Source organism: Cyprinus carpio, chromosome B1 (genome assembly GCF_018340385.1).
Source record: "Cyprinus carpio isolate SPL01 chromosome B1, ASM1834038v1, whole genome shotgun sequence".
NCBI lineage: Eukaryota > Metazoa > Chordata > Actinopteri > Cypriniformes > Cyprinidae > Cyprinus > Cyprinus carpio.
The window spans coordinates 8,540,739-8,568,297 of NC_056597.1; the positions used below are offsets into that span (position 1 = coordinate 8,540,739).

General features: G+C 35.6%; 1 protein-coding gene across 3 annotated transcripts in view; it reads left to right on the plus strand.

Annotated features, from left to right (window-relative positions):
* The window catches only part of epha6 (eph receptor A6), a 97,987-nt gene that overhangs the window by 63,617 nt on the left and 6,811 nt on the right, over positions 1–27,559 (plus strand). For all 3 annotated transcript variants that reach the window (XM_042716465.1, XM_042716466.1, XM_042716467.1), the window contains exons 4-11: positions 834–989; positions 2,730–3,065; positions 22,600–22,724; positions 23,015–23,177; positions 24,547–24,655; positions 25,720–25,790; positions 25,910–26,035; positions 26,531–26,716. In XM_042716465.1, the coding sequence (XP_042572399.1) occupies positions 834–989; positions 2,730–3,065; positions 22,600–22,724; positions 23,015–23,177; positions 24,547–24,655; positions 25,720–25,790; positions 25,910–26,035; positions 26,531–26,716 (1,272 nt within the window). The remainder of the gene's footprint in view (positions 1–833; positions 990–2,729; positions 3,066–22,599; positions 22,725–23,014; positions 23,178–24,546; positions 24,656–25,719; positions 25,791–25,909; positions 26,036–26,530; positions 26,717–27,559) is intronic.

Consider the following 27,559-nt stretch of genomic DNA (forward strand, 5'->3'; position numbering starts at 1 on the left):
GTGTGTATGTGTATGTGTATGTGTGTGTGTGTGTGTGTGTGTGTGAAAAGAGAGGTAGAGACACTACAGAAAGAGATCTGCTATCTTACATCTATGATGTGTGTGAGTATGTGTGCTTGTGTGTGTACCACTTAACTCAGTCTCGTCTGGCTGATCTCCTGAGTCTTTCAGTGTGGAGTATTAGTCCAAGACGGGGAGTGTTTAAGAGCTGCTATGGTTTAGAGGATAGAAAAGATCAAATGAGTTAGGCTGCACACTGGAGAGAAAGCGAGAGACTGAGAGAGGGAGAAGTTGAAGCTTTTAATGTATCTCTTAAGCTACCAGTTCCACGGAGACTGATGGGGTAGTTAAAGATTGAAAACATTTCCTCACATTTTATCTGCCTTATACGTCTCCATATTTTAACCGGTCATTTAGGGATGGTTGTCTGCATGTGAGTTTAGACCAACAATATAATATTTAAATAACATAAAATATTTAATTTGTCAAATAGGGAATGCTAGAAGGAGTCTTGTGTGAACATGATTGCAAAGTGGATTGTTAATGGTTTTGAAATAAGTCAGATATTTTTACGAAGGCTGCATTTATTTGCAATAATACAGTAAATCAGTAATATAGTGAATTTTTATTTACAATTTTTTTAATTATTATTTTCTGTGATGCAAATCTGAATTTTCAGCAGCCATTACTCCAGTCTTCATTGTAAGATGACCCTTTAGAAGTCATACTGTAATACATCACATACTGTATTATTCAATTTAATGGCTCAAGTGAATTTGTATTATCAATAAATTCTGGAACGCCTTAACTTTTCTCTTATGTTTTCTCCACAGCCTGCAGACCTGGGTTCTACAAAGCCTTTGCAGGAAACATCAAATGTTCAAAGTGTCCCCCACACAGTTCCAGCCACACTGAGGGTTCGGCACAGTGTCACTGCGAAAAAAACTACTACAGAGCCAGCAAGGACCCTCCCACCACGGCCTGCACACGTTAGTCAGCCTTCTGCTCTGATTTCATTTAAATCCTCTTAAATAATAATTTTAAATATTAACATAATCATAATTACAAATATTATTAAATAATAAGTTAATATTATTATTATTATTATTATTATTATTATTATTATTTTCAATTTCAATTTTAGTGTGCTTTACATGCATTTGTTTTTTCAAAGTGGTGGCAGTTTAAAAAAAAAAAGATAGGAACACCAAATTATATTTAAAGGAATAGTTCACCAAAGATATAGATGAGTTTGTTCATCAGAACAGATTTTGAGAAATTTAGCATTACAACACCAGTGGGTCCTCTTCAGTGAATGGGTGCCATCAGAATGGGCCCAAACTGCTGATAAAAACAAGCGAAAATAGTCCAAAACAGTTCTAAACAAAATATTTTGGTGGATCTAGATGTGAGAAGACAACATTTTTCCCTGAAGGAAGAATTATTATCGATTATGAAAAAAAAAAAAACATCTTCATGATGGATTTGTTTCTTACAAATGGGCCTTTGGCTTCACAAGACTTGAGTTGTGTGGATTATCATGATGTTTTTATCAACATTTTGGACTCTCATTCTGACGGCACCCATTCACTGCGGAGGATCTGAAAATCTCCAAAATAAATGAATAAACATACTCATGAACTATTCTTTTAAGCAGTTTCACACTAAAAGCTAGAGTCTATCCTGTAATACCAGAGTGTGATCTGATCATCCTAGCAACAAGACGGACACTAAAACTATATTGCAATGATATTAATATTGAAGTTCTCTCTTCTCTTATTTTCAATACCATCTATGAGTGTGACACAAGAAGATTCCAGCTGCATTTGTATGAAGTGAGAGTGAACGAGTCAGCGGTGTGATAAAGGAGATGAGAATGTTTTCATTGCACCAGTTTCAGTTTCCCAGAGGAGAAATAAATATGTAAAATAAGATTAAAAAAATAAAATTCAGTACCAGTGCAGAATAAAAAAAGGGATCTAGAGATTTAAATGAAAATGAATTAATTAAATAAGTATTAATAATTGAGAAAGTAATTAAGAAAGATAAACCAAAGATGAACAATAAGACTAAATGTGCCAAAAATAGTGATAATGAGCATACATTTTCTCTCTCATCATTCTCATTCTTATTTCTGATTCTATCAATCAGAATTCCAGTTATTTCAGTCTTCTGCTTCATCACCCTCTTCCCTTTCCCTCCTTCTGCCCCCCATCACGCTTACCCAAATTATTCACCAAACTCAATCTTTTCAACACCAGCAGCAATCTGCATTAAAAACAGGAGAGGAGGAATAATTGCTTCCTTGTTATTCACGAGTGGGTGCAATTATCATTAACTATGATGATCATGTCTAGGACATATTCTCATTATCATCATTAGCTGGGTCTGGAAAACAGCAGATAAACGCAGACTTCCCTGTGTCTGGCTCTGAGCCGGCATTCTATAGGAAGCAGAACCAGGGTACTAGAGCAGAGACATTTGTATATCAGTGAAACCAGAGGGAGCCAGTGAAAGAGAGATGGCAAACGCTCTCGAGTGCTTTTTAAGGCATTAAAAGGATTCATTAGTTAATGCATATGCACCATTTTTGGGAGAGCAGAAAAAAGATCAAAATTCTTAATCTGCATAATATTTTGCTCAAATAGGCTTTTTTTTCTCTCACAGATGGATTTCTGTCAGCATGATAATTATGGTTGCTAATGAGTCAGGTGTGTCTTTTCTTTTAGGACCACCCTCCTCTCCTCGAAACTTGGTTTTTAACATCAATGAGACCGCCCTCTTTCTGGAGTGGACTCCGCCCAGCGACACAGGTGGTCGGAAGGATGTAAGCTATAATGTCTTCTGTTTCCGATGCGGAGCTGATGGTCAGGCCTGCGAGGCATGCAACAGCAACGTGCGCTTCGTACCTAAACCCACGGGCCTCACTAGCACCTCTGTGGTGGTCCAGGACTTTGTGGCGCATGTCAACTACACATTCCAAATCGAGGCTCTGAATGGAGTGTCAGGCTTGGGAAGATCCGAGAGACAGCTTGCCAATATCACCGTCAGCACAGAGCAGGCTGGTGAGTAGAGATTTTTTTTAACACTGAACTGACTCGAACTGAACAGGGGATCGTTGATATTCTAGGCTTTTTTAAGTTGAAAGGCTCATATTACAGGAGAATATAGGAGTGGACTAAACAGATAACTGCATGCAATTATGATGCATTAAAAATGATAGATTAATAAAGAAAAATACTTATTCATTAATTATAAAGTTATAGTTATAATCAGTATAGTATAGGGAATGCTTCATAGGTGGACAGCTGGAACTGCATGAAAAAAATACTAAATTAAATTAAGTTAAGTTAAGTTAAGTTAAGTTAAGTTAAGTTAAGTTAAGTTAAGTTAAGTTAAGTTAAGTTAAGTTAAGTTAAGTTAAACTTTAAAAGTTTGGGGTCAGTACAATTTTTTAAGAAATTAATACTTTTAATCAGCAAGGATACAATAAATCAACCAACAGATACACTGAAACATTAATAAAGATATATATAAAATATTTCTATTTCAAGCAAATGCCATTTGTTTTACATCCTATTAAATTCATTTCAAAGAAATAAAAATAATGATGTTTCAGTTTCTTTAATATGAATATAACTATAATCAAAAATATGAAGCAGCATGATTGTTTTCAACATTGCTAATAATAAGAAATGTTTCTTGAGCTGCAAATCAGACTATTAGAATAATTTCTGAAGGAACATGTGACACTGAAGACTGGAATAATGGCTGCGATAATTCAACTTCACAGCAATAAACAACATTGTAAGATATGATAGTATTCTATAAGTAGAATTTATTTTATTAAATATTTCATAATATTACTTTTTTTGCTGTATTTTTGAACAATTAAGTGTAGCACTGGTGAAAAATAAATAAATAAAATAAAAACTTACAGACCCCAAACATTGGAACAGTTAACATATATATATATTCTACTTGGTTAGTATTGGCCCAGTTTGTAGTTAATCTCAAACAGTCTTGACTGGTTAAATTATAGCATCTCAGATCCTCATTTCAACCTCTGCCTCCTGATGTTCTGAGCATTAGACCTGCTAGCACGTGTTCCCAGTCTGTAAAAAAATAAATAAAACATTGGCACAAGGTATTCATAACTATTGCCATCCTAGCCAGACTCTCATTGTTCATCATGATAATGATGATAACTGCAAATTTCATTTCATCCTGGAGAGGCATTGTCTCAGCACATCAAATGCGGGATGTCTCCTGGCCTAAGCTCAGTTTCACACTAATAGAGACACACGGCTTTATCTAAAAGCCTGCTGTCTTCCTCTATCTGGCTGCTGTATCCGCAGATATGGCCAAACTTCATTATTAAAATCTGCCCAAGTCTCCACAGGACGGCTCTCTCGACTCTCAGGACTTATTCTCACATCGTTTTTATCAATTTCCCTGTGTGTGCCCATTTCCTGTGCTCTGACTGAGAATTCGCTGCTCACTTTCATTGGCTGGATTGTGCTTCAGCTTCACTGGTTTGTGTTTTGGTAAAGCAGAGCAATTTAACCGTTTCCTCATCTTTGGTTATCCAGATGTCTCCTTTAAAGGAACAGCGTGAAATACAATTTGTTGCATGAAGTACTGCAACGTGATGAATGATTTTATGTCTGGAGAAGTGTGAGGTTAAAAGTCATATCTGGACCAGGTGGTCTTATACTCTGTTGGCAGGGTCATTTTATCCTTTGTAAAGACAGGGAGGCTCATCAGCATCAGTGTCATTGAGGAAGAAAGATTGATTGATATGATCAATCTGCCTCATGAGCTGTAATCACAGTGAAGAGCTTCACACCCATCCTTCAAGCCCTCAATCTACCACCTGTGGAGAGGGAAAGAGACAGAGCATAGGGAAGAAATTGAGCTGCACAGTGTATATATCTGAAAATATTCAGAGCACTTTTGTAGAGACTTACATGAATTTTCAAAATATATGAATTTTATTGATTTACAGCAGGGACTCCTAAATGGACAAAAAGACTCAATTAAAATTATGTCATGAATTTTAGTCCAAAACTATGAAAATATGGTCTTGGACCCGGTCTTGAGATGAAATTGAGAGACTATTCCTTTAAAATACTGTATTTACATAACTTATGATGATTATGTTGCATAGGTGATAAAATAATTATTGTTGATGTACAGATAATATTATATTTTATTTGAATATAATATTCAAATAATTTAATATTAATAAACATGGATTTCGATGGAGATCAAATTGGCAACCCCCTTTGAAGTGCCCTGATCTAGATAACAAGGTATCAAACAGAGTGTCATTTGCAAACAAAAGATACTGGACTTTTCCTCAGAACTGCTATTCTTGCGATTTTTGCATTTACTTATCAATCTTATCCATTAAAGGGCAAATATTATGCAAAATCCACTTTTACATGGTGTTTGGACATAAATGTGTATTGGCAGTGTATGAACACAATCACCCTTCAGTCTCACTAGGCTGCTGTTTTGATTCTCATGCAGTGTGATGTCACATTGCATAGGACCAGGCAACGGGGGTTGACTGACACCCCTGCATTACTATAGTTTCCGTCCTCAGCGGTTACGCTGTCCTCCACTTTCTTGGCGCTCGAGCAGCTTTAACATCAACAATGTCTCGCAAGCAATCCCTGTGCTCTGTGTTTGGATGTAAGACTAAATATAAGAGCTTTTTTTTTGTCCCAACATCTGAGCTTCTGAGGACACTGTGGATTACTTTTATTTTTTAAGGTAATGCACCTTAAAATCTACCTAAATACATGTATCCCTCCAGACTCCTTTGTGAATGTCATGTCCTTATAGTGTTTTAACCGCATTTGTCTGCGTACATTAAGTTTTTTTTTTTTTTTTAACTGATCAGCACTGTAACATTGCACTGTTTCGTCCCACTATCAGTACATTTGTCTTCCCGTATGTACAGTTGAACACCAGTTCTCTCGCTCTCAGTTATGTTTCTTCTACCGGCTGTTTATAGACACGCCTCAAAAATGTAACTTTTTGCAGCTGTTATAATAAATGATCTGTTGGGTATTTTGGGCTGAAACTTCACAGACACATTCTGGGGACACCCAAGACCAATATTACATCTTGTAAAAAGGGGCATAATAGGTGCCCTTCAAAAAGGTCATTTTTAGAAGAATTTATGAAGCCAGTGACCCTAGCAAATAAGTCTCCTAGCAGAACAACCACAGGTCTAGCTCACCAACTTAAAAAGGAACACGTTCCACTTAATTCGACAACCAGAAAGTGTCCATTTTTTGTTTGTTTCAAAGGAATGAAAGATCAGCTTCTTTGATATAAATTCAACTAAATATGTTGCTGTTGTTTGATACAATGGCATTCATAAAGTGTGGCTTAATTGTCCAGATGTTTAGATCAGTCTAAGCAGAGGTTATCTTAATCTTATATTCATTGTAAAACTCCCTAATAATATATTCCAGTATTGAAATGGCATGTTTACAATAGCTTTAATAATGACAAAGCTTACATTATTTGTACAGTATGTTCTGCATCTACACAAATGTAACTTCAATGCTATAAATATCTTTTACTGATTATCCCTAGAGATCAGTTGCCACAGGTAAAACCCAGAGCTCATTACAGTACAACATTTGCAGTACAGCAAATCTTCCTCTCTGGTGTCTATTTAGCTCCACATCAAATGTTAAAAGAGATCAGGTTGGGGGTAGTGACCGTGGGGCTGGGCTGGACTCTGTGGAGAGTCCCACAAGGGTGGTGATAGTGCAAGGGGCTAACAACCCTCCAATTCCCCCACCCATACTAACTAGAACCAGTGCAGTATTAATGAGCAGAAAGAGCTTGAGAAGAGCAGAGGCTGTTGCCATGCGGACAGCTGAGCCAAAGCATCATGATTCAAGAGATCCAAACAAGCCTTAATGGTGAACTCTCACTGCCACTCAGAGACATTAATATTACATCAAAAATATCAGACCCTCAGCTCCTCACACGGTGATTGAAGCATGTTTAATAGATCTGAAACTTCTTTCTTCCCTCTGTGAACCCCTGCTAACCTGAAGCGGTGAGTGAAACACAACAACCTTGAGTTAATTTGCACAAGATGTGTTTCATATACCATTTAAAGCAACAGTGTGTAACTTTTTTTTCTTTGATATGGGTCAAAGACAAGACATCCCATTATGGTGTCTGCATAAAAATTAATTCACAAAAAAAATATTTTATGTGCATGGAAAGCATATTCAGTGCAAGTAAAGCTTCTATTTTAATAGGTCATATAACTTTGGGAAGAAAAAAAAAATCAGCATTACAAAGTTATTCTTACCTATATTAAATAAATAAATAAATAAATAAATAAATAAAGATCATACTAAATTTTAATAGATTTTAAATGATTAAAAACTTGACAAATGGGAAAAATCTAGTGTTTCAAGGGTAGTGGCAAAGATTGGTAAAGTGACAATTAATTAGTTTTGGGGGGATGCACTGTGAGTCTTTTAATGACATCCATTGATTTCTAATTATTATATAAACTATTGTAATACTGAACAACATTTTAGTGAGTGTTTTCTGTAAATCACTGTAAAATTATATTTATTTATTTATAAATGAAGAGTTCAGACGTAAAAGCCTCTAAGTGCCATCTGAAATTTTATTCTAAAATGAGCATTTTTATTAGATTCCTATGTTTAGGTTCAATAAGTTTAATCTATAGGTCCTTTTCTATGCAATTTAAGTGAAATAACTAAACATAAATATAGCAGCCTGATAAAAATGATAATTTTAGAAGAAAATTTCAGACGACACTTAGAGGCTTTTGCATCTGAATTCTTCATATGTACAGTATTTAAATATGTTTAGTTTTTTTTTTAGTTTTTTTTTTAGTTTTTTTTGTGCAATTATGTTTGGTCTTACTAATGGTACCGAAATAAAACACTGCAGCTTTAAATAAGCCCAGCCAATAGGGGTTTTAAGCTCACAGTATGATGCAACTGTACAGTAATGTGAATGTGTTAAGCTCTGTTGTGGAGTTTTCAATGCATTTTTTGGTCAACACAAAGTGCAGTCATTCACTGTAAACATAAAGCGATATTGGGGCTGGCAGGTGTTGTTTGACCCAGCCGTGTCTTTAAGGAGAAGCCCATAGCCAGAGTGAGTTACAGCACAAATGTACTCAGACTGAAATGTGTGAGAAATACTAGTGGAGAACTCAAGTGCTACAGACATTAATGCTGAACACGGTTTCTGTGCTGCTGTTGCTTTTGGATGGCTGGGTGGATGGCATGTTTTAGATATGTGTGTTTGAGGCTTTCCTGGAGTGAGTTTGTGTGAGACATATGAAATGTAAATGTTCTCTCCAGGGGCTGAGAGGCTACATGTTGTGCAGTTCCTAACTCTGAATTCTATATTTATTTATTATTTTTAGGCTTTGGATAGAATTGTCAAAATCAAGGTGTCAGAATGTTTGTGGGCTTGCATAATGACAGAGAAACTCTCAATTACACAGCACGCACACACACACACATGCTTGGACACAATGATATATGCATGCATATCCATGTGTACCTGCACACTTTGCTGACACATTGGCAGGCCGACAAGACAAGCATGCATACACATTTCCCCCAAGTCCTCCGGCGTTTATACATGTTCGCTCACAACCATTTCTGCCAGCAGTGCTGGTTTTTAACAGGTTCATTCTCTGAAACAGCTTACCAATGCTGCCACTGGCTTCTTGGGGTGCTAATGTTTTGTTTTCCCACAGTGTAGTTACGTAATCTTTTTCCCACACGAAAAAAAAAAAAACCTTAAATCAGCCTAGCTTTCCTGTTCTTAGCTGGTTTAAGCTGGTCTTCCAGCCTGGCCAAGCTGATAAGTGTCCAAAACCCCTGTAAAACCTAAAAGCCTGACCCATCTGGGAAATCAAGCAAGATTTATTTATTTTTTTCCTAACAGGGATTCTGAAACTATAATAATATAACAACAATTTCCGCACATATTCAACAACAACTACTAAAAATAAAAAGCAATAATAAAACTGTCATTAAGTGGTATTATTCAACACTCTCATATAAAAATGTAATACATGAAATATATTGCCCTGTATCGAGAGTAATATTGTTGAGTATGTTACCTATATAGGCGATATGTAATTTTCACATATGTACATTCTCTGGGTAGATTAATATATTCATGTAAAATCCCCATAGTAAAATTTGTTTGCATTAATAAAATCTTTGTGATGATCTCTGTGTTATAGTTTATTATATGATGCAACCATATGCCAACAATATATATTTTATTTATATATGCATCAAAACAACATGTATATGTAATATATTATTTTGTTATTTATTTAATTTTTAAGTTACTTATTTAATATCAACATGTATTGACAGGTTTTTGAATCGATATACATGTATGATATATACTGTATGCCCAATGTATTATTCATACATAGATACTGTACAGGCTAGATACTGCATGTTAATATATAAAATTCAAATTTCTTATAGGCTCCATGTGTGTTGTATATCAAGAATATATATATATATATATATATATATATATATTTATATATATATATGTAGGCTACTTATATTATGTTTGCGTATGAGCCGTTATCACACATTTTCTGAAAGCTTCTTAAATGATCTGTCTGCTTAAAAAAAAAAATTAAATAAAATTAAAAAAATTAAAAAATAAAATAAAAAACACCATGACTGGTTATATATTGTGTTTTTGTATGATGGCTTGTTGGTTTCCCCACTAGACCTTACTGAGAAAAAATAAATAAAAAATAAATACATTAAGGTATGTGTTTAAAAGTAGCTAAAATGAACTGATTGCAACCACTTACCTTAACATTTTTAACAGTGTTGTTAACATGCTTAACCTAGCAATATTTTCTTGTTCTGTCAGATTTAGTTGTTTTAGCAATGAACTCAATGGTTATATTGGTCTGGCCCTATCCATGATAAACCAGCATAAAAAATCATGATGATTTACCCCCAGTTTTTCCATGTAGGGACTGTTGGTTGAAATTCTGATAGCATAGCTGTGCTAAATTATACGGCTAATCAAATCACAGCAATAGTTCTGTAAAAAAATATAGGGAATTATATTTCTGTTGCCTTTGTATGATTGTCCATCCATATCTATAGCCTCATTTTCTCTCATCTGTCTAAACTTATCTGTGGAATTTCAGACCAAATCAATTCCAGGCGGCGTCTGTTATTTTGATGAAAGTCTCACTCTCAGATGCTCTGGTATAAAAACGTCTGTTGCACTGAAATATAGAGGTTATTCAATAAAAAGCTTTTCTCATAAAGAAAAATGTGTAAAAAAAAATCTTAAATTATTCAAGCTTCGTACGTCACCAATAAGAGCCACACTAATAAAATGGCAATCTAAGATATTAAACTAGCTGGCCAAATCTCATTTTAAAAATTACTCAGCCTGCCATAATCTACTTTAGCAATGAGCCTGCGCATGGAAAAAATGACAAATAATGCTCTATGATATTGTAATTCCTATACACGCTCCATTCCAAACGTACACAACTTCAATAAAGAAAAAGGAAAATAAATAGCAAAACTGAAACTTATTTCATTTCGCATGCTGGCAATTGACAACAAACTCTCATAAGTTAAGCTTCTTTATTTAGATCCATAGTCATTTAGATTCTTTGATGCTGTGATATTTACACTACTTCCTCAAGCTGTCCTCATTCAGACAATCTGGCCCCTGAGTACTGACCGAAGACCCTCATCCCTGAGCCGTTTGTCATTTATTTAACATTACATCCCAGTGTGTTTTGGGGGCTTTTATCATCATCAGCCTCAAACAAACCTTTCATTCTCAGAGCACCTCAGATCAACAGTATAGGGAAAGATAAGTGACAGGGGGTTGGGCTATGTGTGTGTTCGTGCATGTGTTTGTACGTGCATGTGTGTGCGTTTGTGTGTGTTATACCAGTTTCATAATTGATTAAAAATAGTGCTGGGAAATATGGCAAAATAATAAATAAATTAATTAATTATTTTTTTTCAGAGCATTTGGTCAATTCAAGATAAAAATACCATTTAAAAATGTAACTACAACATAATTCAAGTACCATTCTCTTCATTAAAAACCATCTAGTAAATAATTATCTGTTCCAAGTGCACCACACATGTAGGCCCATATCCAGCTGTGAGGTCACTGGACCTCTGTAAATTTTTCATGTTCAAAAATAACATTTCTTTTCTGAATGACTAATTTGCTGTTTTAATCCTCATATGAATGTCTGCATGACATGTATAATTCCGTTTAGACAGTTTGCAAGAATGTTTAGCATCCGTGATATGAAAATGATTGCTGCGAGATGCTGGCAGAGTGACGAGACTTCAGAGAGCTGTGAGTGAGGGCGGAAGGTGCAGTGTTGCCAGATCCAGCTATTATAAGCATTTTTGGACTTGTCTTTTTCACTTAATTTGACACTTTGGAAAGTTAATCAAGTTTGAAGTTGCAGTTTAGTATCAGAAATATCTTTATGTTATCTTATTTGCAAGGATTTGAAATAATTTTGGTTAATTTTTAATGTATTTTATGATATCTGGCAACACTGCATAGCCGGCACTTTAACTAATCAAAAAAGCCCATGGTCAGGTTACTGCTGACAGGATAGCACATTCTGTAAGGCAAATTATATAAATATATATAAAAATATCATGATATTATCCATCAGAAACATTATCACTGCTGTCAAAAACAGTAGCATTTAACACTAGTATATAGATCTAGAACAAGTAGGTTACAGAATGAAATGAAATAGCCTACGCAAACACTCGCAATGAAAAAGTCTATGCTATTTCATTCAGTATTGTAGTAGTAAATTTACAAAAAGTTCTGCTAAAAACATTCATAAGAGCACTTGACAAATCTGATCAAATCCATCATGTGCGTTTTGTTTTGTCTAGACCCAAGAATTCCCCTGATATAAGACACTTGAGCAAGCAACAAGAACAAGCGCTTAGGAGTTATGAGTGATATCACACCTTTGATCGCTGTAGCGCCCCCATCAGTCCAATCGGGGCGAGCCTTGGTGTTGTTGTAGACGGGATAGGTACTACCATCCTTTAGAGTTTAAGGTCTCTACGTCTTATGGTTTGGTTTGGCCGATCATTCTTATGTCAGAATGGTGATCTTTGATAATCTTATGATTTACAATAAGGTTTCAGCACAATGCTCTTGAACCCTTAAAAATCTGAAGAAAAAAAATGACCAGTGATCATTGAAATAATACGGTTACCTATAGAGAAAGAGGGAGTGTGAGAGTACTTCTTGAATGTATCTGAGGCCAAAATGTCCATAGACATTACTGAGCCGAGCAGGGGCAAAGACACACGCTGACACTTCACTGTCCCCCAGGGAAAGACAGAGAGATTGAGAGATACAAGGAAAAAGGGAAAGACTAGGGTGACTGTCTCCATTTTGACAGACTGTGTGCAAGAGAACACAGAGAGAGACATCCAGACTTCTGACCCCCACGGTAGCCCTCAAAGCACTCGAGACTGAGCAGAGCTTTCTTATTCCCCTGAAGGGCATTATAATGGAGAGTTAACTGCACTGTGTCTTTGCAAGTGAGTGGCAGGCTGACGGTGATTGCACACATATTGTTTGAATGCTGGAATGCTAATGTATATGTGCTGGGCATTGTCAATGAATCGGAGAACAAAGACGCAAGCAATTTTGGTGCCATCTGTCTTTCTCGCTCTTTTTTCTCTCTATCTCTCTCTTCCCCAATCTTTCTGTTTTTGTTTTCAGTTGTGAATTTAAGAGGATGATGGATGGATTGCAATTCTTGTACAATTTCTGTCAACAACACAGACCATAAGAGTGAAATGGCAATCACCTGTTTAAACTCTAATGAAGATTTATTTGCTAGGCCACTGATATCGCTGGCAAAATGGCATATTAATATGCAATTATGGACTTAATAAGCCCAGATTAGTCCTGTCAGACATCATAATGATTTCGTCTTTCTGATTCTGGTCTGTCAAAATGTGAAAGCTGCCTGCTTAGTTTGTGCTAGTTCAGATGTTTTTGTATTTCAGCGTGATTTCCCATGTGCAGGCCCACACGAAACTGCACTGACAGCTGCACCCATTTCTGCAAAACTAGAACGCCTGTCATTTATTGAATTCTGCAAGCTTTCTGCACCTTGTGTGTTTGTTTATTAAATATTATTTCATGATTTAGTTATTTGGTAACACTTTGCTGTAAAGTTCTGTAGTACAGTTAAATGCAAATTAAAGTCATTTAATGCATTTCTGTCATTTCTGTTGAAACTTGTTCTGTATGTTATTGTATCTGCAATTGCACATTTGTGATGATAAATATACAATGAAGTACCATTGGTACCAGTCATCAGAATTCATGTGACTTTTACGTCACTAGATCAACAAGAAAAATTATGAAAACCGTGATCGTTTTACTCTCAAATCTGATACTGACCATGTTTTTTTTTTTTAAATAATGTGAACAGACAATATGAGACAGTAAATCTGAATTAAGCATTAATTATTGCAGTGTTAACATAGCCTTAGTGTCACGGGTTGTGATGGATTGTTTATTAAATTAAGAAAGAAAGAAAACACCAGAGCGAAACAAAACAGAATAGTGTAATAAAGCATATTAAAACAAGGACTGACAAAGAATTCAGGAAACAAAGGGCTATATGTACTCGGGAGAAACGAGAAACAAAACAAGACACATGCAATGTTCCCTCTAAGCTGCGCGCGCGCGCGGCCGCGCACTTCTTCCATCGCTGCCGCGCAGAAGAAATAATGTGCCGCGCACACGCATAAATGAGTTGGGAAAGCTATTTGCGAAAGCGAATGAATTGCAATGCTCGGGTAAACCGCTATAGAGTTGATATCACGATAGAGTTAGAACCGGTGAATCCGGTTTACAGTTTCATAGAAAGGGAATGATGTGCGCCAAATGAGTCGCTGTTGAAACCGAATATTTTAATGGTTGCGTAGCCTACGAAATAGCTCAACTCGAGAGCCGACGCAAACGCAATGACATGTGAAATAAAACGTCATCATGTATTAAAGAAGAGTGGCTTGATTAAGTGCTGGAAACAGCGGATGATGGGCACAGAACGGTAACAAAACTCAGAGACATTTACAGTCACACAGGTGTAGTGTGCAAACTGTACATCATAGGGATGTTTAGATAGTTATAGAAGAATTGACGTTCACTTTTTTATATATTTAACTTACAGATCTCAGTTTAAATGCTTCAGTTTCTATTCTATTCTATTCTATTCTATTCTATTCTATTCTATTCTATTCTATTCTATTCTATCAGTTTACATGCTTCAGTTTGTTTTGATATTATATTATGTTAGGCCTATATTATTAAACCTAATAAATAATTGACCTTGTTTTTTAATGGAGTCTCTGCTCATCAAGGATGTATTTATTTTATCGAAAATACAGAAAAAAAAACAGTAATATTGTGAAACATTATTGCAATTTCTAATATTGGCTTCCTGTTTTAATATACTTTAAAATATAATTTATTCCCGTGGAGCAAAGCTGAATTTTCAGCATCATTACTCCAGCCTTCAGTGTCATATTATCCTTCAGAAATCATTCTAATATGCTGATTTATTATCAGTGATGAATCTGTTGTGCTGCTTAATATTTTTACTTTTTTTTTTTTTTTTTTTTTTGGAACGTTTTACTTTTTTCTTTGATTCTTAGATTAATAAACAAGTTAAAAAGAACAGCATTTATTCAAAATAGAAACCTTTTCTAAAAATATGTCTTTATTATCACTTTTTATCCATTTAACACATTCTTGCTGAATAAAAGTATTAATTTCTTTAAAAAAAGAAAAAAAAAATACTGACCACAAACATTTTAGTAGTGTATATTGTAACACAAAATTTCTATTTTGAATAAACACTGTCCTTTTTAACTTTTTATTTATTAAAGAATCCCGAACAAATATAACAAGTCCCAAAAAAATATTATGCAGCATAACTGTTTCCAACATTGATTATAAATCAGCATATTAGAATGATTTGTGAAGGATCATGTGACACCTAAGACTGGAGAAATGATGCTGAAAATTGCTATGCTTCATAGGAATAAATTATATTTTAAAGTATATTAAAATAGAAAACTTTTATTTTAAATTGCAATAATATTTCACAATATTATTTTGTGAAATAATATTCAATATTTTTATCAAATAGATACAGCCTTGATGAGCATAAGAAGATTATTTAATAAACATTATTGATCCCAAACTTTTGAATGGCAGTGTATTATACTGTATATATATATATATATATATATATATATATATATATATATATATATATATATATATAATATAAAGTTTTCTCAGGTAATCTAAAATGTACATAATGGCAGTGTATTATACTGTATGTATATATATATATATATATATATATATATATATATATATATATATATATATATATATATATATATATATATATATAATATAAAGTTTTCTCAGGTAATCTAAAATGTACATAATTTAGTCACGGGTCAAATTAAATACAAATAGCACATTAAAGTTAAAAGTTACACACTTTTTTTTGTGCACGCTGTACATGTCTGGTATAAAGAATGTTTTTGCACAGGTGGTCGAAATGTCCGCCCAATAGAGAAAAGTTTTTCTCAGCAAGAAAAAAAATTAGAGGGAACATTGGACACATGCAGAGTGATAATCACAAGTATCCAAGGGAAATGGTTTAGAGGGAGAAAAACATAAAGAGAGAACGCAAAGTAAAATCCATGAATAATTTCAAAATAATAGTCCTAGATACAACTGAATGCAAAATCAATAAATAGTAATATAAATACTAAATAAGTCAACAAATCAAAATGAATGCACTTACTGCATTTAGATCACAGCAAAAGATTAAAATGTAGTCATTTGAGATTGTACTTAAGTGTGTTAAGAAACTCTCTCTTTTAAGTGACATTTTCTCAAGTACAGTCTTTTTTTTAAATATACTTATACATTTTATATTTTATATATATATAATAATAAATATAAATTTAATATGGGAAGAACACTATATGTGCACATTCAAAATAATTGAGGCCACTTCTTTTACATAAGAGCATAAATAAGCATTAACTAATGTTAATAAATGGAATCTTATGTTAAAGTTTTACCAATTAATAATGCTTAAAGCTACATATAACACCACTGTACTATCGTTATGTTTCTGTGTAGATTTTCACAGATTTTCCATCAAAATTGCCATGCAAAATCGACATGTGCTGAAGGGTTCTGCCTAAGCTATTTTTGGTTTTAGTTGTGAGGTATTTTCATTGATGGTCTTGGAGGACTAAGACTTGCCAGCAGAATAAAACACACGTCTGTGTTTTCTAGTCTGTAAACTTTGATCTTTCCACTGGATGTTTTCACTGGTTGTTTGGACTCTTCTTCTCGTATTATTGTACGTTGCAATCCTTGCAGGCTAAAGAAGTGCTACTTGGCTAATACACAGATTATTCATTTTTGTTTGCTTCTTCTGTAGTTTACAGTAACCCTGCATCTGTTACAGTAATGTAGAGTACACTGTTTTTCAAGTCATTATTTTATCCCCTCAGTTCACTTAGGATGGTGTTCTAAGCTTTTTTCTCTTTATTCTCTAGACATCTAGCTTTGTGAACATATTTACACTTGTGCAATTTTCTTTTAATTTTTGTGGTTTTGTCTTTACCTGGAATAGAGAAAAAGAGGGATTAGAGAGCCTATTTGTGTTATTTTTTACCACCCCCTTCCTTCCTTCTCTCTCTCTCTCTCTTTCTCTCAGTGTCTCTCTGATTTTATTTATTTATTTAGCTATTTATTTTTCCTGGCAGTGGGAACAGCTCAAAGTGAAAAATTATGCAATGTACAAATTTTTCCCTTGAGGCCAGGTGTTGGCACATAATGGCCCATATAGGTGCAGTAATTAAGATCTGGTTGGACAGGGGAGGGGAACAGAATATCATCTATTTTTTCCACACTCCAAGACAAATCTGTTACCGGAAACTAACAATTATTCCTAGAGACTATCTACCTTTTTCTTTTTTACTTTCTCACTCAGTTCCAGCCTCTCTCTTGTGCTTTTCATCTTATTTTTGCTTGTTACAGCTGGCTTAGAAGCTGAACTGAGCTGATGTTTTGATTGGCTCTTCAGTTCTGTTTTCAAGCACATTGTTTTTCACACAACTGCTGCAGCGTCTCAATTTCATCCAAAACATACTGCAGTATTATGAGAAATGTACAGATTTTGCATTTCTACTTAAAAACATCACCGCCAGTAAGCGTGACGAGACAGAGGTGGAACGCTAATTCACTGTAGCTTGTTAATTACCCTTGAATTACAAAAGTGTGAATTAGTATTGATTATGATGACCCGACTCCCTTCAGCTCAAACTGCTTGTGTTCGATGCATTAATGCCTCACTGCGTTTACCAAAAAGCCAGTTTAATTGAAATAAATACCAACTGGCCCATATATAGACTCTCAAATCATACAAACACAGACTCTTATACTTCTCGTACATACTCAATAAACATATACCGACCCATGCATCCACACACACAGTCATAAAGAAAGAATAAGTGTCTGCACATCTCACATGTGTTTGCAATTACATGTATCGGCCTGCACTCATCCTGAGTTCTGTCGTATCGACTGCATATTTACTGCAGCTGCTTCATTCTCCAGTTAATTGCTGCTGTTTGTGAGCCTCTGAGAGACTCGCATGTGTATCTGGGGGTGGATGATTTTTGAGTGTGTTTAGACAAATACTCGAACGTCTCTCATTATTCATCTCTGAATCTGAATTGGAGTTGTTTTCATTGCTGAGAACAAATCAAACGTGGCCTTGTCAAACTCTGTGTCGGATCTTCCCTCTCTCAGAGCACCTGGTAAACTCATTCACTGCCAGACAGATAAAACCTCAGCTGCTGTAAACACACATTTCACATGTTTAAACTATTTTACACTGTAAAACTTGATGAAAATTTGCTGAAAACTGACTCAGGCTGCTTAAGTAGTCCAAGATGTAGATACGTCTGTTTCTTCTTCGAGAAATTTCGAATTACATCTTTTGCTCACCAATGGATCCACTGCAGTGAATGGGTGCTGTCAGAATGAGAGCCCCTCATTAAGACTTTGCTTCCAGTTAAAATGAGTCCTTTATCCATAACATTGCTTCCTCCAGTGAGAAATTGCTTTCTCTGTTGTGTGTATATATATTTGCTGATAAAACCCACAAATGCTCTCAATAAAAGTGGTTGAGGTGATCTGCTGACTGTGCACATTAGGGTAATAGGCCACTTCAGGCTTTAATTGCTCTGATGGTAGTAAAATTTCTTATTATGGAATTTGCATGATTAATTTGTTCCATTTTTATTCCATTATATGTGTTAAAACTGCTGGATTCAATTAATTAATTGGATTAAACCTACATCTTCTATATGCACTAACCGCTATGCCGCAGTTCCACCTACACATTTCTAATGCTCAACTGTGGTGAGCTCAGGTTTAGCACTCTCAGATGAGTGTGTTCACTTATTGTAACAGGACTACTTGAGATACACTTAGAGGAGAAGATTATAGGAGCTATAGGGAAGCATTTTCTTTTTAATCTTGTATATAATTCTAGGATGGGGCGGGAGGGAGTGAAATCTGTCAAGCCATGGGAAATAGAAGGAAAATGTGCATTAAAGGAGCTCTCTTTCTCCCCCGCTTCCTTTCATGCATATAAGAAATCTTTTGAAATCACAGAGAAATGTAGATGCAAGGACAGTTTCTATTTGCATGTCCCCTCCAGAGCCACATCGATAAAACAAGAGCTTAGGTTGCGTGTTCAGTATGTGAGCTCACAAGTATACTTTTTTTTTTTATGAGCCACATTTCCTTTGACAGTCATTTTGGTAAACACTCTACGAGAGAATGTGATGTTAAAAAAAAACACCCTGCGAAAACAAGCAACATCCAATTATCCTTAATCTGGCTTTGGTGATTGCTTGACTAGAGTGGTATGATTGCTGATTATGTGGGAAACTCATCAGTTAGGCATTGTGTAGCCTCCATAAAGAGTCTGGAATGATTCAGGGGTGAAAGTCAATGGAAGATCCCCTTAAGCGGAGCCGGACAGCTAATTAAAATAAAAATGCAGGTCAGCTTCGCATAATAACTGTACATTAAGCGCCTTATTTTCTTCTTCGGTTTGAATGTATATGTTTGAATGTGTTTGTGTTAGCAGTTTCTCCTTTTGGTTTCTCCTTGCGTGATCGTTGGTGCTTCAGGCTAATTACCAACTAAGGCTTGTTATGACAATTCAGTATACTGCACAGGCGGATGAACAATTCTGTTCACAATGTGGTTTGAGGAAACAAATAAAATGCTCATGTTTTTGTCAGTAATGGCATCAGAACTTTGTGAGTACTTCAGAATCATGGCCTAGCAGAAAGCTTGAAAGTTGCAGACATATTGAAATCTAGGTTGATTTACTGTTTTTCAATAAAAAGTCACTAAATAACCCAACAGTAAACTAAATTACGTAAACTGAAAATGATTCAAACAAAATGTAGCGCAATAATGGGGGAAAAATCTTAAAATCATTGATACAAATTGCATACAAAACCAATCAAAAAGAGGCTTAGCAGTTTAAATCAGTCTGTTGAATTATTTCTTGAACTGAATTCTTTAGAATGGTTCCTGAATTAACATCTGTTTCACTTAAATTAAAAATGGTTGGTAAGGTTTTTTGTTTTTGTTTTTTGTATATACAGTACATTAATACATACATTTCTGAACATAAAATATTTTAAATATATTAATGTATTTAATGCAAAGTCTAAGACTGTATTTATTCAATCAAAAATACAGTAAAACAGTTTTTTTTATTTTGTAATGTATGCTGAAATTTCATTTGATGCAAATTTTCAGCAACCACTTCTTCAGTCTTCAGTGTCATGTGATCATTCAGAAATCATTCTATTATGTTAATTTGCTGCTCAAGAAATATTTTTGATTATTATGTTGTAAACAGTTTATTAGTTTTTAAGGAATCCTTGGTGCATTTTTTTCAGGATTCTTTGATGAATAGAATGTTCAAAAGAACCAAATTAATTTAAAATATAAATGTTTTATAACATCATAAGTGCTTTTACTGTCACTTTTGACCAATTGACAGTTTTCTTACTCAGTAAAAGTATTAAATAAAAGTCTAAAAAAATGACCCTAAATTTTTTAATGGTAGTGCATGTGATTCAGAATAATTTCCGACTGATTGTCCAATGTGCCGTTAAAGATTTAAGACAGATAAAGATAAATATTGAATAAATCGTGAACTAACTCCCCGGCTGTCCTTCACTGGGTCTGTTTTGAGTCATCCAACTGAGTTCAGCCTCCTGCCCTTTCACCAGCTGACAACTCGAGCTAAGGTCAGGCAGTCACAGAATCAGAAAAAATAAGACTTTTTTGCCCTCTCCCTTCCTGTGTAATATTTCATTCTGAAATCAATCTCTACCTCTGTAAATAGCGACATGATGACGCTTCATCATTTATTAAGGTGCTGCCTGTCCTCTACAGTCACTCTGTCTTCAATACTTCTGTGCAAACCTGCGAGTCTCTTCCTCGCATGCTTCTAAAGTAGTTAGATGTCACGAGTTGCGCGGGCCGATCCTTCTCAATAAAAGATGAGCTGCCTCTCATGAGAGAGATTCAGTGCGTGGCATCTCCCGCCGTGCTGAGTCAAGTCAGAAAAACAACATGGGGGTCTCATCAAACACCGTTCCAATATATCTCCACACAGCAAATTTGCAGAGACGTAGTAGATGGAAGAAAGACAGCATCGCACATTTAGATAAAGCCTTTGTGGTTACCGAGAAAGACTGACAGAGACAGAGATTGTATCACAACTGGTAACCCTAGCAAAACCGATGTCTTATTCTCTTACTTTCTCTTCAAATCACTTTCGCTGATATCCCAGAGGACCTCAGGCAGTGCCGCCCAATGCTGCACATCTCTGAGCGCTGGTCTCTGCTGTTTACCGGCTGCCCAAATCCTCTCTCTCTCTGCAAATTGCTGTACCTAAAAGCCTCCCGTTCCCTGTCCACCCCTTATATTTTCCCAGCTGTTTTAACAGTGAGAGATTGATTACTTTGACAGAGGTAGTGATTACCGTGCTGGCAGTCTCAGTGGGCTTCCAGAGTGAATATTTACCTGGGAGAAATTCAATCAGTCAGGCTAATGCCATTCACCCACTACTTTAATCTGCTCCAGGATTCAATTAGAGATCGACTCCACCTACCTGTGGGCGTCATTTCAGTCGCTGAGGTGAAAAGGGAGAAAAAAAGCGAAATGTTTTCTTGAAGTGTACAATATTAGAAAGCAGCAGCAAACAGTTTTTGTGGTGTATAGGATTGTTTATGTGAGCATGTGCACGAACCACCATGTAAAGTGCAGAGGCTTGTAGACTTCACTAATTGTGCTAATTGTAAATGGCCTCAGATGCAGATCCTTAATGGATTTTCCTTGTGTTTTTCTTGTGTTCTTCCACCTGACTAAGCCATGACTGAGTGCATTATCTTTACATAGCATAAGCAGAGCTGACTAATTACAATGATGTTCAAGATTTTAAAGCCAACTGTTTAAAAAAAGAAAAAATACACTTAAATGGAAACACAGTATCAGAGCTTAATTGCTATTGGCAGCACAGGTGTTATAATGTCCAAAGCTTTTATTTTCTTTACTTTAATTTATTTTCTTTTCCAGCTCAGAAACCACATAAAGTAACTGCATCAATATGTGATTTTAGAACAAGAATAACGAAGAATAACCAAGAAATACAAATCAATCAAACAAAATCAGTCGAACAAACACATATCCACACATGCAACTTTTACGTCAAAGTACATTGGTATGCAAATTAAAAGAATGTGAAAAAGAAGAATAAATAATAATAGGAGAGGGTACACAAACAATGATGAATTGTGCTTTTATGTGATTTATTTGCAATTCTGGGTAACACTTTATTTTAAGGTGTGTAACCTTGTTACACGTTACATGTACTAACTATTATAATAACAATAAATTATGCATAGCTACATGCAAGTAGCCCAAAGCCAAACCCTAATCCTAACCCTATCCATATAATAAGTACATGTAGTTAATTAATATTACTCAGTACTAAAATGTATAATTACACTGTAACAAGGACACAAAATAAAGTGTAAATTCAGTTATTTTTTTATTAATCAATTTAAAAACTTGATTAATGTATAACAGCGTTACTGACAAAACACCTAAGCATATCAAAGCTTATTTCTAAGTAGCATATAGTAAAACCAGGTGTTTTGGGACAATGGTTTGTAGGTGCTGTTTATCATTTCAAACACCAGATGGCAGTAAATTGACCTGTTAAGAAAAGCTTAGAGTAACAAATCCATTTTCAGTACATATTAAAACTCTCATTGCATCAGAAAAACTTTTCACAATCACTGACTAATTGTTTTTGCCTTTCAGGTCCATCTCTGGTAGGTGTGGTGAGAAAAGACTGGGCATCTCAAACTAGTATCGCCCTCTCCTGGCAGGAAACTGAGCAGCCGCATGCTGCCATCCTGGACTACGAGATCAAGTATTATGAAAAGGTTACTCACCAGCTTCATTTTTAAATCATTAAAAGCTTCTCAGAGGTGGCATAAATCCATTTACACATCAATTATATCCGTATACTTTACTTATACTTTACTTTATAGCTGGCATACTTTACTCAGATTTTTATGTGTCATTAATGTCTTTATTTATTGTAATTTTGAGTAGGCAACGAGCAGCCTAAACTCAGATGTGTAAAGATGCCTTAAAACTGAAAACATCAGTTACATAATGAACAGTATGCTAAATGAAGAATCTATTTTTCTTTCTACCTTTATATTTATAGGAACAGGAACAGTTAAGTTACTCCTCTACACGTACAAAGTCTCCGAGCGTGATAGTGACTGGACTAAAGCCCTCCACGGTTTACGCTTTTCACGTCCGTGCTCGTACCCTTGCCGGCTACAGCAGTTACAGCCCCAAGTTTGAGTTCACCACAGGAGACGAGAGTAAGAGTTTCTCTAAAAATGCCTCATTTCAATACCTGTTAGCCTAAAACACTGTAGTTATGCCCAATTTTCTGAGATGGTGGTCATACCATGTCAGCGACGTGAGTAGAGTTTTAAACAGATGTTAGAAGGGAACACTATATGTTTACTGTGAATGACTTCAAGTACTGTGTGATTTCAGTTCTGCTTTTTGGCTTATCGTAGTGCACCGAATGTATTTAAAGACCCACCAACCATTCTCCTGGCATTAAAGGGTTAGTTCACCCAAAAATGAAAATTAACCCATCAATTACTCACCCTCAATTCGTCCTAGGTGTATATGACTTTCTTCTTTCAGACGAATCCAGTTGGAGTTATATTAAAAATTGTCTTTGATCTTTCAAGCTGTTTAATGCCACTTAGCGGATGTTGCAGTACATCAGTCCAAAACAAGTTAAATAAAAAGTTCCCATCCTTAATAAAAAGTGTCTCACATGGCCCCGGGGGGTGAACAAAGTCCTCCTGTAGCGAATCAATGTGTTTTTGTAAGAAAAATAACCATATTTAAAACGTAATAATCAATTTAATCTAGCTTGCGCTCACGGTTGTACACAGAAGCAGTTCCGGGTGGATGGCGGATGACGTATGATGTCGGCTTTGCGCATGCAACACTCAAAAGTGACAAATGCGGAAGCGCAGGGGAGAGATCAAAGCAAAACAACAGTCACTAATTAGAAGTACAAAACGAGGATTTGTAAAGAAGAATGTTGGAGGATTTTGATATAAGCCAAGAGGAGACTGGTTTTTCTTTGCTAAAATAAGAAAACTTACCTTTCTTTGCTCCCGTCAACAAACTGTTCCATTTACAAGACTCACCGGAGGCTACACAAAACTGACCTCATACGTCATCCTCCCGGAGCTGCTTCCATGTACAATTGTTGGCGCAAGCTACATTAAAGTGATTATTACGTTTTGAATATGGATATTTTTCTTACAAAAATGCATCGATTCGCTACAGGAGGGCTTTGTTCACCCCTGTGGCCGTGTAAGACACTTTTTTATGAATGGGCACTTTTTATTTAACTTCTTTTGGACTGATGCACTGCACTGCACCCTCTGAGTGGCATTAAACAGCTTGAAAGATCAAAGACAATTTTTAATATAACTCCGACTGGATTACTTGAGGGTCAGTACTTTATGGGCTAATTATAATTTTTGGGTGAACTAACCCTTTAAATCTATTTCTGAGACTGATAGAATCCCCACTGACTGACCAAATGTAAACTTGAAAGTGACTTCATTGTTTTGTGCTTCTTTCTCTTTTTTTCTCCCTCTCTTGCTCTTTCACGTACACACACACACACACGCACACACTCTTTCACTATGTCAGACTCTGAGGAGGTAGCTGATCAGGGCCAGGTGTTGGTGATTGTTACAGCCACAGTGGGGGGCTTCTCTCTCCTCATCATTCTCACCCTCTTCCTTCTCATCACTGGCAGGTAATGAGGGAGCAAATAATGAGGGGGCAGGTAAATATGCTCCAGGATAGACAAACAGATGTTGTGTTTATTTGCATTTGCTATCTATCTATCTATCTATCTATCTATCTATCTATCTATCTATCTATCTATCTATCTATCTATCTATCTATCTATCTATCTATCTATCTATCTATCTATCTGTCCGTCCGTCCGTCTATCTATCTCTGTCTGTCTGTCTGTCTGTCTGTCTGTCTACCTGTCTGTCTGTCTGTCTGTCTGTCTGTCTATCTATCTATCTATCTATCTATCTATCTATCTATCTATCTATCTATCTATCTATCTATCTATCTATCTATCTGTCTGTCTGTCTGTCTGTCTGTCTGTCTGTGGATGTCATGGATATGTCTTTTCTTTCATTCAGTCATTTATCCTTAATTTAGCTCCTTGCTTATCCAGCCATCTCCTAATAGGCCTGTTGGCCACGGAGCACCTTCCTATTTTCCGATTGGCTGAGCCATGTCGCTGCCTAATTAGTCGGAATGCTGCAGCCTCCCGGCAGCGGCCGTGTCTGCTGCCATGAAATGGCCTGCTGTGAGACTGACAGCAAGCTTAAACATGCCACACAATCCTGCGATTCGCAATATCAGCATGTGCAGCACACTGTGTGAAACCTCACTCAGCCAGCCCCTGTGCCATCACATCCTCACACAGCTGCAGGGGCTGATGGCACCGTGTTCAGCTGCTTGTGCAGATTTGCAGGGAGGCTGTTGTGAGCAGCTCTCAAATAAATCAAGAGCTCTTGATGACGGACAGGATCAGTGTCTTCATTTCTCGAAAAAAGAAATTAATTTACAATTGAACACTCTTGAGGTGTTTTCCCTGGAGGAGCATTATTTTAATTTCAACATTTGGGGAGCTGTTCAGCCATATGTCTTGAGTCTTTCTGGTTAATAATCATGATTCAGCACCATGGACAGGGACACTGGCTTCAGAACCATGGACACCGCTGAAGTCTCTAATTGTGTTATGTAATGTACATCAACAAAACCATTGATCAATTACATTTCTTTTTATTTGAACAGGTGTCAGTGGTACATAAAATCTAAGATAAAGTCAGAAGACAAAAAAAGAACACAGTATCAAAATGGGCATGGTATGAGACCTTAATTACATACTCACTCAGATACTGTGTATTCATATTTTAAATGTATTCAGGAGAAAAAAAAAAATAATATTTTTTATTTTTTTTTTACCTTTGACATTTTTTTATAGTGCCATTCCCAGGATTAAAGACTTACATTGACCCGGACACTTACGAGGACCCCTCACAGGCCGTTCATGAGTTTGCCAAGGAAATCGATCCATCTCGTATCCGAATCGAAAGAGTCATCGGAGCAGGTCAGAGCTCTTTTTAAAGCTCACTTCAGTCTGATACTCAGTAGCCCATAATCTACTCCTGCTATTTCTGCAGCAAGATATAAAATGAAAGTGTGTCATGAGTTAAAAATAAATTGGTTAGAAGATAAAGTTCTTCAAAAATGTTTTAAAAAATTGCTTCAGATTTCTTCTCTCCTTTAGTCTCTAGATCTAGGCTCTGGTCTCTCTTATGTGTCGAATTAAAATATATTTCAGATCATTTTCACAGTTAGGCTCTTAAATGCCTCTCTAAAAAATCACTTTGTTATTCTCAGAAGACAAAATGATTAGAATCTAATCTTCAGTGAGATAAGTAGGAAATAATTCAATGTGAAATAATTGCCACAAGGAGAATCCTTGTAAAGAGACTTGTGAACTTTGATATAGTTTGACTGCCATCTAGTGTTTTACATATACAAATGCAAGCAGTAACCCTAAATGTTAGTCAGTGAATATGGACTCAAGTGTATCCTGCAGGAGAGTTTGGGGAGGTGTGCAGTGGCCGGCTCCGTATCCCAGGCAAAAAGGAAATTCCTGTAGCTATAAAGACTCTGAAGGGGGGATACACTGAGCGTCAGAGACGGGATTTCCTGCGAGAGGCGAGCATCATGGGACAGTTTGATAATCCTAACATCATCAGACTGGAGGGTGTGGTTACAAAGAGTAAGAAGCTTTTTGCTTTCTTTTTGCCTTCTGAAGATTTAAACAGCTGCATAATATATATTATAATATATGTCTGAGGTTTTTTTTTTGTTTTTGTTTTTTTGAAAGAAGTTTCATATGCTCACCAAGGTTGCATTTATTTGATCATAATACAGTAAAAACAGTAATAATGTGAAATGTTATTACAATTTGAAATAACTTTTATGAATTTACATATGTTTTAAAATGTAATTGATTCCTGTGATGGCAAAGCTGAATTTTCAGCAGCCATTACTCCAGACTTCAGTGTCTAACGATCGTTCAGAAATCATGATGTTGATTTTCTGCTCGAGAAACATTTCTGAGTAATGTTAAGTATTTAATATTTGTATGGAATCCATAATACTTTTTTCTTTCAAGATTATTTGATGAATAGAATGTTCAAAAGAACAGCATTTATTTAAAAAAAAAGTACTTTTGATCAATTGATCAGTTAATGCATCCTTACTGAATAAAAGTTATAATTTATTTTTTAAAAAAAGTGTTACTTAGCCTAAATGTTTGAACAGTAATGTGATACCCTTCAGTAATGAGTTTAATGCAATTCTATGTCTGAATTCTCACTATGTCTGAATAGCATGGCAGGGCATAAACAAATAAATGCATAAATAAAACAGATAAGGAAATCGTGAAGTATTGCTATTGAACATTGAGGATGCAAATTGTCTAATTGAAACTGATTACAGAATAACTTGGATCATCATCAGCCAAAAGCTGTTTTCTCCCTGCAGGAAATAAACTTGTGTGTTACTCTGCCAAGTTTGATACACTCACAGCTTCGGTCTGACATGCAGACAATCACTG